Source organism: Oncorhynchus mykiss, chromosome 3, assembly GCF_013265735.2.
Source record: "Oncorhynchus mykiss isolate Arlee chromosome 3, USDA_OmykA_1.1, whole genome shotgun sequence".
Classification (NCBI taxonomy): domain Eukaryota; kingdom Metazoa; phylum Chordata; class Actinopteri; order Salmoniformes; family Salmonidae; genus Oncorhynchus; species Oncorhynchus mykiss.
The window spans coordinates 73,008,932-73,023,023 of record NC_048567.1 but is presented as its reverse complement, the minus strand read 5'-3'; the positions used below and the strand labels follow the sequence as shown (position 1 = coordinate 73,023,023).

At 44.1% G+C, this 14,092-nt stretch overlaps 2 protein-coding genes across 2 annotated transcripts; both read right to left on the bottom strand.

Annotated features, from left to right (window-relative positions):
- Positions 1-73: 73 nt before the first annotated feature.
- On the bottom strand, positions 74-4,224 carry c3h2orf49 (chromosome 3 C2orf49 homolog). The gene is made up of 4 exons (XM_021597932.2): positions 4,054-4,224; positions 3,178-3,341; positions 2,063-2,369; positions 74-1,477 (listed from the first exon to the last, which is right to left on the bottom strand). Exons 1-4 carry the CDS (start codon positions 4,180-4,182, stop codon positions 1,430-1,432), a joined length of 648 nt encoding a protein of 215 aa, XP_021453607.1. The 5' UTR covers positions 4,183-4,224; the 3' UTR covers positions 74-1,429.
- Positions 4,225-5,166: 942 nt separating this feature from the next.
- gpr45 (G protein-coupled receptor 45) lies at positions 5,167-11,501 on the bottom strand. Its single transcript, XM_021597930.2, has 2 exons — positions 10,989-11,501; positions 5,167-7,068 (listed from the first exon to the last, which is right to left on the bottom strand). The coding sequence occupies exon 2, from the start codon at positions 6,939-6,941 to the stop codon at positions 5,751-5,753; it is 1,191 nt and encodes a 396-aa protein (XP_021453605.1). The 5' UTR covers positions 6,942-7,068; positions 10,989-11,501; the 3' UTR covers positions 5,167-5,750.
- Positions 11,502-14,092: the final 2,591 nt, after the last annotated feature.

Here is a 14,092-nt window from a genome sequence, read left to right as displayed (position 1 = left end):
TATTCAGATGGGAATAACACAAAAGCTACAACTAAAAGAAAGAAAAACATTAACCAAAGTGTAAATAATGACAGTTTGGTTTTTAAACGCTGTTTATTATCACCCCCAACACGTATACACTTGACTGACACTGGTGCAAATGCTTGGTAACGATGAGCCATGCCTATTAAGGTGAGAGCCAACAGACATGTCTCTTATCAGTCACAAGGGCTCTGACAGGAAGTCAGTGTCTGAAGTCCAAATAAAGACGTATAAAAATGCACCAACTGCTGTACACCGTGTGTGACTAAGGAAGTGACATGAAGTTAAGTGTTTCCTCTAGGGTTTTCTTTAGCTGCGGTGGCAGTTAGAGGATGGAGTCCAACAAGGGGCAGTTGATGGGCACTTCCCTCTATACATCTACATTATAGGAACGTAGAGGCGGCTAAATACATTTGGGGAAAATCTTTTACAATGCCTTTGAGTTGGTACAAGTTGCCCCTAACTGCTGGTCCTGGGTCAGGTATGCTTTGATGCCTTAATGGTAAAGAGTAGAATTCAAGGTTGGCTAATCTGATCCTAGACCAGGAGCAAAGTCTTTCTCAGGCGCTTGCAAATCATGCAGGACTGAGTCTCTGGCACCATCTGGTGGTTCACTTCCATTTAATTCAAATGCACCCCCACTCAAGGCAAGGCACACTAGTTAAACTTCCATTACAAATGCAAGTGCCACAGTACCAATACAATAAAGCTGGAATCCTTAAATTGTGAAACAGCAACAAAGAAGTTCCTGCAAACAACAAAACACTGCCCCCCCGCCCAACATCATTGTACTGCAATGAGTTTTACAATTACGATGCACCTCACCAACAATAACGGGGGTGGGGCGGCCAGTGGCAATGTTCCTCCTACTGAGGATTTCATCTAAATCAGTATCAAAACCCAGAGAAATCCCTTACCCATCATGCCCCACTGTGGATATGGTACGGCCACACAGACGTATGAAGATGCATAACAACTTAGCATTGTAGACCCAAAGTTCTATCAAGTTAAACACCATCAACCTCAACTTGAGCTCTAACAGCCCTGGAAGGATGAACTCTAACTGTTCTAAGAGGATTTCAGGTAGGTCACATCACAGAATTATAATGCATAGAGCAGAATTGAGGGTTAAACTGCTTATTCCACAAAATACTTATGAACGTAGAAATATTGTGGTGCCATGTCTGCATTAAGAGTCAGTAAAGTCCCAGGAGCAGAGTACTCACTGTAAGGACACTTGAGGGTCAGGTAAAGGGTCAGAGAGTAGTTCTGGGGTCAGTTAGGTGAATGAGGACGGATGTCACCACCCGTTCTGTGATTGTCCCGACTCTGGCAGAGAATGCCCCAGTGTGAGGTGGCTCATCACTGCTCTACAGTGGAGTGGTGGGTCTCTGGGTACGGTCCAGGGTCAAGGCCAGGTCACTTTCTGGATCTTTTTCTTTTCTTTGAGTTCACCCTGAGGAGACAGAGACGATCACTGACAACATTCACAGATCACAAATTCCCAAACCTCTCCAAGTCAGTCAAATAGCCCATGAAAGCAGTCACCAACCCTGGTTCTGGAGAGCTTCTGAATGTGAAAACATTTGGTCCAGTGCAACTATAAAAAACCTGTTTCATCTAAATCAGATTGGATTATAATATATTATTTATAAACCGGGTGGTTTGAACACTAAATGCTGATTGGATGAAAGCAGTGGTAAAGCAGATTGTATACCACGGGTATACAAAAATGCATTTGTACTGTTCTAATTACATTGGTAACCAGTTTCTAATAGCAATAAGGCACCTTGGGGGTTTGTGGTATTTGGCCAATATCCAGACACTCCACATTACATCGTGCCTAAGAACAGCCCTTAGCCAAGGTATATTGGCCATATACCACACCTCCTCGGGCCTTATTGCATAAGTATACCATTAGCTGAATCCATTGTTTTGGTTGGAACTAAATCCTGCAGCTATCCAGGACCACGGTTGGTGACCAGAAAATCATCTTTAGAAAAATATTTTGCATAGACCAGTAGATACTGAGGTTCCATACCGAGCTGTCTGCCTCCCGTTTGAGATTAACTGACTTGGAGGAGGAGGGGGGGCTCCCCAGACCCTTATTCCCAGTGGGACTCCTATGGGGGCCTCCTGGGCTGTGGGAGGACGAGGGGGTAGGGGTGGTGCTGGACAGCTTGCGTATGGGGCTGAAGAGGTTCATGGAGGGAGGGTGCTTGAATTTGTCGGTCACGCCAGACCCCGAGGTCTGACCCTCTGGCTTTTTCAGTCTGACGGGGCCACTTTTAGAGGAGCTGCCATCGAACACGATCAGAGGCCTCTTACTGTTGTGGTCGTCAGTGAAGCTGTAAGGCAAAACAGGACACTGACTGAGGCTACAGTAGGAGTAAGGCAATTCCACAGTAAGGCAATTCCACAGTAAGGCAATTCCACAGTAAGGCAATTCCACAGTGACTCCGATTTTTTAACTTCAAAATGTATGCCCATCAAAAAAAAAACATTGATTTCAAAGTTAAACAAATCATACAACTCTGTGCACAAGACTACTTTAAACAATGTACACAGTAAAAAAATATAAAAAACTATCATCACCATTAGATTTACTCTGTTAAACTTTATCTGCACAGTTCCACCTGTAAATGGGGTTTTGCGAAGAGTTGTATGGTTTGTTATCCTTGGAAATCACATTGTTTTGTTTGGTATCTGTGGCCATCAAACTGCAGAGAGACATTCTTTAATATCAGGCTGATTTCCTCAACAACTAAGAGTTGGTCCAGTAGCTACCATGTTGTAGCAGCGTGAAGCACACCCATGTTGTAGCAGCGTGAAGCACACCCATGTTGTAGCAGCGTGAAGCACACCCATGTTGTAGCAGCGTGAAGCACACCCATGCACAAATTCTCAGAGCAAAGTCTTGCATCACGCTCATTTCAATATGTATGGTTTTCAAATCTCCTTGTTCGAATGCTGAGTTTACCTTTAAATAAAGTCTGACAATACAAAAATACCACTGAGTCAATGTAACAGAGTTAAAGGAGTATTGTTTTTTTTTTTAAACGACCAAATCTCTATTTTTTATGTAAATGGCATGCTTTAGATAGGTCCAGACACCTTGGTGATTTCACGTTTTAGAGAAACATATCCTCTCCCCACCTACGAGACTGTCCGCTGGCTGTGCTCTGTCGCGCTCGAGTCTGCTCCATCCTCTTTCCCCAGCGGTTGTTTGGCAGCGCTCTCTGCGGGAGGGGGATGACGTGCCGGAGGTAGAGAGCCGTGAGCTGGTCGCGGCTCCCTTCGTCTCCACTGGTTATCTTTTTCTGTCCAGGACAAGGGTCAAAACAAGTGTTAGCTAGAGCCTCAATAAAACCACCAGTTGACATTCATGAACTAGACAAACGTTTTGCTACAGTGTGCTTTGGAGCAATAAGGCACCTCAGGGGTTTGTGGCATATGGTCAATATACCACAGCTAAGGGCTGTTCTTATGCACAACGCAGAGTGCCTGGATAAAGCCCTTAGCCGTGGTATATTGGCCATACACCACAAACCCTTATTACTATTATAAACTGGTTACCAACATAATTAGAGCAGTAAAAATAAATGTTGTGTCATACCCATGGTATACGTCTTATATACCACAGCTGCCAGCAGTCAGGGCTCGAAACACCGAGTTTATAATAATGAATACACCCCAGGTACTCCCTTATTTCACCTGACGCATGCGCAAAAAAAAAAAAAAAACTAAAACACGCCTGACTCTAAACAAACCACGATTCACACATTTTTATAAGCTGGTTTAATAATATTTTCCTGACGATATTTCCAACATGCTGGGTTTGCATGGCCTCTTTAGTGTTCGGACGCTGGTATAAATAACTAGCTAAATCAGCGGACCATTTTGGCTACAATACAAGCTGGCTGACGTTAACTACCGGTGGCTAGCTAGCTGACAGGCTAGCTAGCTGGGACCTAGCTGACTAGCGCAAAATCAACCCTCTCCTTGTTGAAATTCAGCTGATTCGTCTCTTACCTCATTCAGAACCAACTGGATAAACTCCTGAGACAGGAGCTCGGGGTGTAGTAAGAGATCTGCGTTAGAAGCGCCTCTATCCTGAGATGTGTCTTTCCCTTCACGTCCCATGTTGGTGGAGCGCGCCATCTTTGCCCTCTCGCCCCAGCATCCTCTACGACTGGTTGTGACGTATTTCATCTGTCCCATCAACCAGATACATCATCAAAGTAGGGCTCAAATGGGCTACGTCTCAATCAATTATAATGGCTTCCTCTCCTTATGTCTATGTATCATTCACTTTAAGTAAGGCAGTGATACACTTAATGTACATACTTTATTTTCATGTTGCATAAAAAGGATCTGTAGGGATGTTTTCTCTGTCAGTTCTTGCAGCTCAGTGTGCTGAGAAAATGAAGCAACCTTTGCATGTCCCTTAGATCTAAAGCCTGTTTTGTGATATATTTAGGTCTTGCCTAAGGTTATTATGAGATAGGATAAGGCAACCTTATGCTAGATCTGTGTCTAAAGGTCACTTCTACCTGGGCATCGATGTGTACATAGTACACATCTTTCTTTGTTCATTCAAGCAGTAGAATTGAGATAATCACACCGTACGCAAAGTGTATGAGTTGACATGGTGTGCCCTAGATTTGAACTTCTCTCAGTAAACTGTTTAACCACGGTACATATGGAGATGCATTACCTACAACACAGACTGTGTGTTCTGCTGTGGAAGATATGGGTCTTCCACACATAAATGCACTCCGCATCCGACAACCAATAGAGGTCTTTAGTATCCCAGCAACACAACCATTGTATTGACATTGTAGAGGCAGGGGATGGCTGTACGTGGTTTGTGTTCGACAACATGCTCTACCTTTGTCAACCAGCATGGCCCAACATATATTTTAGTTCCAGTATTAGGTTTAAGGTACAATGCTAGCCTATTACAGTGTATGTAGACAACTTACAACGGTTAGAACTGTGTTTAACATCATTTGTTATCTTTAATTTCTACTCAGTCTATAGGCTACATATGCATAGTTGATGACGTCAACACACCTGTTAATTGGATTGTTAGTTCATTCAGTTAATCAATTATTCATTCACAGAAACACTTTTATACTGATCAACATTTCTTTACAATTTTATCCAACGTTTTCATTTACATACAGTATAATTAGACATATACAACAACCATCTGGGTAAACGATCACCAACAGTACTCAGCCAATTATACAAACACCATGGAAACGGTTAATTAGAAAACACTGTTCCCAGTTGTACATCATTTCTCTTCAGGTCTTTTTTTTAGGAGAAGGGAAATAAAGACAGTCACACAAAGACTTTCGAGTGGCTCTGTTCATGGCTGTCCAGTGTCCACGGCACTTTAGACAAAACACAAGAATGTACTGTCCTCGCCACTATTGCGCCAATGCAAATAATTTGTTAAAAGACAGCAACGTTTCAGCAGCAAGCCGTCTATACTGCTGAAATGTTGATGTCTTAACAAATCGTATAGAGTATAGCATGTCCTTTACACCAGTGGAGCACCCTGTAGCTTCAAGACCAGAGTTGGTGACCACTGCTTTCCACGGTTACCATGGCGTGTCCTCAGAGTGACCGTTAGTTCCAAGCTGACTGGGTCTCACTGCACACGTAGATGTTACTGTCACACAGCCGACTGGGTCTCACTGCACACGTAGATGTTACTGTCACACAGCCGACTGGGTCTCACTGCACACGTAGATGTTACTGGGTCTCACCCTCCTGTGGCTCCGGCCCGGCACCCTGGGACACAGCCTACAGCTCTTGGGCATGAACTCCAGACAGGCCTCCCGGAACTTCCTGATCCTCCAGCAGTAGATGACTGGGTTAAACACGGTCTTCAGATAGCTGAGCCACAGAGCCCCCACACTGACCGGATAGAAGGCAGGGCTGAAGTAGAACCTCCGGCTGAACACAGCCAGCAAACTGACCACTGTGTGGGGCAGCCAGCACACAGAGAAGCCGATGAAGAGGATGAGGATGGTGGTGAAGGCCCGCGTCTTGAAGCTCATGTCCACATTGACCTGCGGGGGACGTTGCAGGCCAGTCAGTCCCAGCTTGCTGACCTGGTTGAGGACCGGGAGGCTGGCCTGGTCGGAGGTGTGGTTGTGGATGCGCAGGGCGTTGCGTCGGACCGTGTTAAGGATGCACAGGTAGGAGTAGAGCATGATGCCGAACGGCACAAAGAATACAGCCACTGCCAGCAGCACCGTGTAGCAGCGGTCGGCCAGCGACTCACTGTAGCCCAGCACGCACTGTGGTGCCCAGGCCCCCCCAATGCCCGTCACACCCGCCGCGCCCGCCCGCCAGCCGATCACAGATGGGAGCGCCACGCAGAGGGACAGCGCCCAGGAAGCGCCGATGAGCAGCTTGGCACGGTGTGGCGTCAGCTTGTCCTGCCGCTGAACGATAATGAGGAAACGGTCTACGCTGATGATGAGGAGGATGGACACGCCCTCCAGGACAAAGAGCCAATAGAGCATGACAGAAGCACGGCAGAACCCGCCCCCGAAGCGCCAGTCGGCGGTAGCCACGGTGACGGCGGTGAAGGGCATGCAGAGCAACGAGAGCATGATGTCAGAGAACGCCAGCGTAGCGAGGAGCAGGTTGATGGCAGAACGCATGGCGGGCTTCTGGTAGACGATCAGACACACGATGGCGTTGCCCAGGAAACCGATGGCGATCATGAAGATCATGATAGCGGCCAGCGTCACACGCAGGGTGACAGGCATGAGGGGACTAGTAGTCCCAACCCCTGGCGGCGGAGGCGGGGGTGGTGAAATCACCACCCCTTCCTCTTCTTCCAGCTCCATCAGGGGGGCACACCTAGCCAGCAGGCTGCCGTTGCAAAACGCCATAGCGATGGTTATCAGGCTAACAGTCAGTTCCACCCTTGATACACATCATTTTTCTTTAGTCTAAAGTTGTGTTGTCAAAGCTTCCTTGGTCAGTCACACGTCCTGGTCTCCTCATTCATGGCCAGGTCTGAAACAGAAGCAACATGCAACATGTCAAATACATGCTGGAACAAAACCTGCATCCTAGAAACATTTGAGTGCAACATAGTTCCTTAAGAACAAAACAGACGGGACAGAAGGATTGCATATCCACTGATCATCGACATCCAGAAGGTAATCTACTGCCGCCAACGTTCGTTATGGTGTTTTGTCCATGTGAATTACTAGTAGTACTACGGGCTGTGGACAAGTAACTGAAGTCCATACTTGTAGCGTTAAGAGTTGTTGTTGTTTTCTACACCGGGGAAGCCCACACAAACAGGAGGGAAGCTAGTGTTTGGCTGGGAGCGAGGCTCATCAGCTTGTCACAGACACTGGGGTCTATGCTCTGGTTATTATCTGCTCAAAGTGTGAATTAGAATCAGAGGAGAGATGGATCACATTTAGTGGAGGAGTGGAGGGGGAATGACTTGCCTGTGCCTCTGACGCTTATAGACTGTTATATAACCCAGAGAGGTTGGGCGGCGCACTTCCACACCCAGGCAGTCACCCGTTTTATCAACGAGGGGGGCAGGACCGAGTTTGGGAAGCGCTGCATCACATACACACAGACCTTGTTGGCGAGGAAAACTCTCATCTGCTGGGGCAGCTCCACTATAGAATGTAATCCAGATGAAAGTGAATAGCTCACTCACAGGACACAGCTGTTGCCATGGTTGCAACCCCTTCTCTCGCTCCGGGGGTGGGGTGGAGGGATGGGGAATACTGTGGCTTTAAGCACCATCATGATGCACCTAGTGGTTCCTTTAACCCTGTAAATGAGCCCTTCTCAACACAGTGCTTCCCCAGCTACACAGCTGTGAAAGGCAGGTGACGACCTGGAAGAGGACCACTGTCTCAACATTATGGATCTCATCAACCAATCAATATGGAGGTTGTGTGTGTGGGTGCTTTTGTGCTTTAAGCTTTTGAAAATGGATATTTCTGCCTCAAGCTTTACAAAGGAACATTCTAGATGAATGATCCCTGTTGTGGATTCATATACAAGACCTTGCGTCAAAAGTGTTACTGATCGTTGCTGAGGCAACCAGGTCATCACATCCATGGTAACGAGGCAACCCCCCCCTTCACCCCCATCCCCATCTCTCTGCTCCCTGCAAATGTCTGTGACATTACATTGTCTGTCTGTGAGTGGGGCTGTTGCGACCCACATATCAAACCGGCACTTCCACACTCACTAACTAGTCCATTTCCTCCAGTGTTGTAGTAAAATGACTGTGGTATAAATACATGAGATAGGAACCCGAAGAGCCTGTTCTGAAGAAACATAGCTATGCTGCCCCCCCCCCATTTCCCCATCCCTCCATCTCTCATTGGATGAAATTCACCCACTTCTGTGCACGCACATAGTCCCGATGGAGAGAAGAAACGAGGCAATGTTACAGACAGATGAAAGAGAGAGGGAAAGACGGAGAGAGCGAGAGAGGGAGGGGGTGAGAGAGAGACAGCAGTGCATTCTCACAGTTGATTATGCTCCTCAAGAGCCCTTTATCTGTTCAGAGATGAAAAGGTGGTACTTTAGATTTGTATATTTATTTATTTTTATTTAACCTTTATTTATACAGGGAATCCAAATTGAGACCAGGGTGTCTTTTTCAATAGTGCCCTGTGTTACAACAATCAACAATCGCATCAGCTTAAATGGATAAAGTTGCATACAGAGCAGAAATTCTATATAGAGTCAAATGAATTATATTTTACAAGTTCACTCCACAATGAACAGGTCCTGTATTAAAGTCTTAAAGTGACATAAACCAGGACGTCAAGCTCTAATGCATCCCACTGGGCACACACTGGTTGAATCAACGTTGTTTCCACATCATTTCAATGACATTACATTGAACCAATGTGGAATAGATATTGAATTGATGTGCCCAGTGAGGGATACTTCCTTCCTTCCTTCCTTCCTTTGAGTAATCACTGATATAAAGTGCATGGATAGGTGTAAAGTTTCTAATGGAAATGATGCCATAAAGAACCGTTGTGTTGAAACGCCTGATGTTTATTAACAGTGAGAATGGCAGAATGGTGAACTTAACTAAACGACGGAGAGTTTTGACTGTGTGATATTAGATTGCTTCTTGTGTAAATATTTTCTGTCTGGTTAGCAAGAACATATACATCTGAATGGAATTAGTAGAGGTATTTTTATAAACATATATTAACTATTTGATTATATGTTATAAAGACATAACATAATAAACACGTGTAATAACATTATCTGTGGGATTAATCAGAGGGAGATTATCTATTGTAAATGACAAAGTCGTACTTCCTGTACTCAAAATCCTTGATATCAATCCACTTGTGTTAGATCAGTGATTACTTCAAGGCAGGGAGGAAGGAATGATGGATGGATTTAAAGGACAGTTGAACTCTTGATTTGTGCATTTCATTTGTACATGTGTACTCAACACAGGGCCTGGATTGGCACCGAGTAGGCTTATGACCAGGAGGATGTCACACAGAGATGACAAGGCCACTGGCTGACTGTCTGGCTGACTAACTGGCTGATTGACTGACTGGCTGATTGACTGACTGACTGACTGGCTGGCTGGCTGACTGGCTGATTGACTGACTGCCAAACAGACATGCTGGCTGGCTGGCTGACTAACTGTCTGACTGGCTTTCTGACTGTCTGGCTGGCTGGCTAACTGACTGACAGACACGCTGGCTGGCTGGCTGACTGCCAAACAGACACGCTGGCTGGCTGGCTGATTAACTGTCTGACTGGCTTTCTGACTGTCTGGCTGACTGGCTGGCTGGCTGACTGACAGACAGACACGCTGGCTGGCTGGCTGACTAACTGTCTGACTGGCTTTCTGACTGTCTGGCTGACTGGCTGACTGACAGACAGACACGCTGGCTGGATGACTGACTGGCTGACTGACTGTCTTGCCAGGTCACAGTTGTAAATGAGAACTGGCCTACCTGGTTCAATAAAGGTGAAATAAAAAATAAAATAAAAATATGATACAGATCAGGATTTTGCTCTATATGCTGCTAGCCTGCACTACTTCCAGGACCCCAGGAAGAAAAGCTACGGCTTTATGCAACAGCTAATGGGGATCCAAATAAACTACATCAACAGTCTGAATCTGAGCATCTCAGTACTAGCTACACAATCAATGTGTAGTAAATCTATGGCTGTGTTTTTAGACATCCACTGATTGGTGGAGGATACTCACATTGATTCACTCTATCCAATGAGATAACAGAATACTGTTTGGTGTACTTAGACCACTTCAATGCACTCTAGCCAATGAGAATGCAGATTACAATTCAGGTAATAGAGGGAGAATAGCCCTCTTCTTCATCAGGTCAATATATGGTTGTTGGGATACACAGACCTGCAATGATTTGAGAGTAGCAGTGTATGTGCTTATGGAGAATTAGTATGTGTTTGAGTCACCAGAAATCTCATTATTGATACATGGAACCGTTTGTTGCATCCTTTGTGCTGTGAAAACGTCTCACTGATAGGGTCAACAGAGAACATCAATGTCCATTAGAAGACAGTATATCCAGTCAGACATTGTCTGTTCACCTCCCCATAACCATATTAATTCATTCAGGCCTGGTCAAATGCATTCTGATCGACATTTCATATTTAAACACCACGCTATCATATGCCCACCGATTTTTTTCTCCCTCATTAATTCTGAATACCTTTATAGCTGATTAAGGATTGTGTTTTGTCAATTGTCTAATTCGACTCAATTGTGTAATGTAACGAGATTGTTTTGTCATACATTTAGCAAAAATATAGTCTACACAATGATCAAATTGTTCTCCATTCTCGTCAAGTAGAGTAGCACAATGCGCATTGTTTCGAGCGCCATAATTATAATCGAGAAATGGTGCAAAATGACGGATCAAACAGCCTACCTTTGATCACTGCGACTCACAATGCCGTTGATGTTGAGTCTCGGGTGGCTTGTCCTGTTATCATTACAAGACGTATAGGAAGACGCACTGTCCACGGCAAACACACATTCCATCGCCTCCTTCCATCCAGGATCCACCCAAACCAAACCACTTTGCTTTTCTCAATCGGGAATCAAGACATGTGCTGTGCAGTCGCCTGCTGACGCGCAAGGCGCGGACCGGTCCGCTGGTTTAAAAGTGTTGATTTGAAGAGGAAAATCGATTTTTCGATTAGAATTCTTAATTTAGTTAGCAAGCACACCTAATATTGAAAAAACATATTGAGACGAAATCGATACATGCCGACAATAAAGCAAATAATTCCAAAGAATATAGCCTGTGTCATTAAATAACCCTCATTTGCTAACCATCTGAAACTGAATAAAGTGAGAATGAAACTGATCTTCCCACAATGTTCTAGCTCTACCTAGGCAAAAGTCAAAAGATATAGGCCTCAGTCTGTATGGATAAGCAACTAGATTGGGCCTAAACACATCTTAACAATCACCTCTACAATATATTCAATGTAGTCAGTAGCACTATAGCCTAGCCTACATGACGTCAATAATAGCCTGTTCTTTAGACATGCTTACCTACTTAGGCTACCATGTGTAGAACATGTTCATGTGTATTTCAACCATATGGAGATTGGTACCTTGCCTGTGTCACATACACACATTACGTTCTTCTACCTTCATGTGGACCAAAATCCTATTTTCCCTCACCCTAACCTTAACCCTAAACCTAACCACTAACCTCTTACCCTCACCCTAATTCTAACCCTAACCTTAACCCTAAACCTAACCACTAACCTCTTACCCTAACCCTAATTCTAACCCTAACCTTAACCCTAACCCTAAACCTAACCACTAACCTCTTACCCTAACCCTAACTCTAACCCTAACCTTAACCCTAAACCTAACCACTAACCTCTTACCCTAACCCTAATTCTAACCCTAACCTTACCCCTAGACCTAACCACTAACCTCTTACCCTAACCCTAATTCTAACCCTAACCTTAACCCTAAACCTAACCACTAACCTCTTACCCTAACCCTAATTCTAACCCTAACCTTAACCCTAAACCTAACCACTAACCTCTTACCCTAACCCTAATTCTAACCCTAACCTTAACCCTAAACCTAACCACTAACCTCTTACCCTAACCCTAGTTCTAACCCTAACCTTAACCCTACACCTAACCACTAACCTCTTACCCTAACCCTAATTCTAACCCTAACCTTAATTGTAACCCTAAACTTAAAATAGCCTTTGTCCTAATGGGAAAAATCCCCACGAGGGAGAATTTTCCTTTTCATGCAATCCTTTTGGAGATTTTAGGTCCCCACAAGGATAGAAGAACCAACACACACACACACACACACACACACACACACACACACACACACACACACACACACACACACACACACACACAGAGAGAGAGAGAGAGATACATTCATACTGTGGGATACTCAGACAGACAGAGAAGAGAACTGTAACAATAATCATGTAATTGACATGTAGCAAGACTGTATTACTTCCAGTAGATGGCAGCATTGTCATAGTGTTTACTATATTTGCAGATTCACTCAGGAGCCTCTCACAGTGCAAATGTGCACATGTAAGAGGAAGGACATGTGCAAATACACACACACACACACACACACACACACACACACACACACACACACACACACACACACAATCCAAATGTTCATATTGCAACAGCTCCTCAGACAGTAATTTTGTATTGTAGATATGTCATGGCAGAGTAGTCGTGTAACAAGGTGTTGCATGATGCACTGTTTTATTAGTGTGATGTAACTGCCTTCATCTTGTTTGGACCCCAGGAAGAGTAGCTGCTGCCTTGGCAACAGCTAATGGAGATCCTTAATAAATGCAAATACAGTAGGCATCCCATTATGTATTTTGCATAAAGGTTGTTATATCACCATCTCCCTGTTCATGGAGAAATCTACAGTATGTCGTCTTGAGATGTAGTTGAGAGATGTAGATACTTTGATGACATACCACTGATCTATGGTATTTCTGAATGACAATCTAGTGTTACTCTGTTTACATGCTCCTGACCTGACACAGTGATGTCAGCTAGTTGACCATGTCTCTCTCCTCTCTCTCTCTCTCTCTCTCTCTCTCTCTCTCTCTCTGTCTCTCTCTCTCAATTCAATTCCAGTTTTTCTCAATTGCTAAAACACAATTTCTGAAACCTTGCTCCATTTCCTGAAAACATTAAACACAAAACCTCATCTTCAAGCACTATTTACATAACCTCTGACTCCTCTCGCAAAATGAAACATTCGCCTCAAAACAGTTTTACGTGTGTTCAAAGTCAAACACTGCTCTCAAATCATAAACAAAGTGATCAAAATGATATACACTCTCAAGCAGTCAGTAAACAATACACCGAAAAATGTAAAACACATTGTTCAAAACCTACAATTCTCAGGGAGAAGTACATTTTTAATCTAAAAAAATATTCATATTTTTCCGTCATTGTCTTTTGATGAACGAAAACATGTTCTATCATAGTAGCTCAAAATTGATCAGAAATTACTACTCTGCTTTGCTCTTTGCAATTTAGTTTTTTGTTCTTCCTCCTACTTGTACCCCTATTTTTACAGTACTGTACCCTGCATCTCACAAACTTGTCCTTTGTCTCTGTGATACTGGAATTCTTGTTCTTTGTTGATATGAACCTGCAACCAGTCAAAATCTATTGAGCAGTCAGTGCTGTTATTAAATGGAAAGCACAATGTTCAGGGCCATACAATTTGTCCATTGTACAGTATATAGTTTTCAATGCACTGTACTACCATATCCATTCACAGACTTCTCCTTCCCACCTTCAACAACCTGTTTGCTCTCTGAACTGGCTTATATTGGTTGTCGCATCATTTGAAACAGGTTAAATCAATTTTGAGTGGTTGTGTTCAATCAATGACATATGTTCTCTATTTGTATTTGATTGTTGCCACTTGTGTTTACCAGTATGGATGACATGTGCATTAGAGTGCAGAATGTGTTTTGAGAATGAGAATGTG

What these genes read in the sequence shown, in the direction of transcription:
- c3h2orf49 (XM_021597932.2), bottom strand. Translation starts at nt 4,182, where the DNA reads ATGGCGCGCTCCACCAACATGGGACGTGAAGGGAAAGACACATCTCAG. An exon ending in TCCAGTTGGTTCTGAATGAG is followed by an intron (nt 3,342 to 4,053) that starts GTAAGAGACGAA and finishes TGTCCTGGACAG; the next exon opens with AAAAAGATAACCAGTGGAGA. An exon ending in GCCAGCGGACAGTCTCGTAG is followed by an intron (nt 2,370 to 3,177) that starts GTGGGGAGAGGA and finishes TTTGCCTTACAG; the next exon opens with CTTCACTGACGACCACAACA.
- gpr45 (XM_021597930.2), bottom strand. Translation starts at nt 6,941, where the DNA reads ATGGCGTTTTGCAACGGCAGCCTGCTGGCTAGGTGTGCCCCCCTGATG.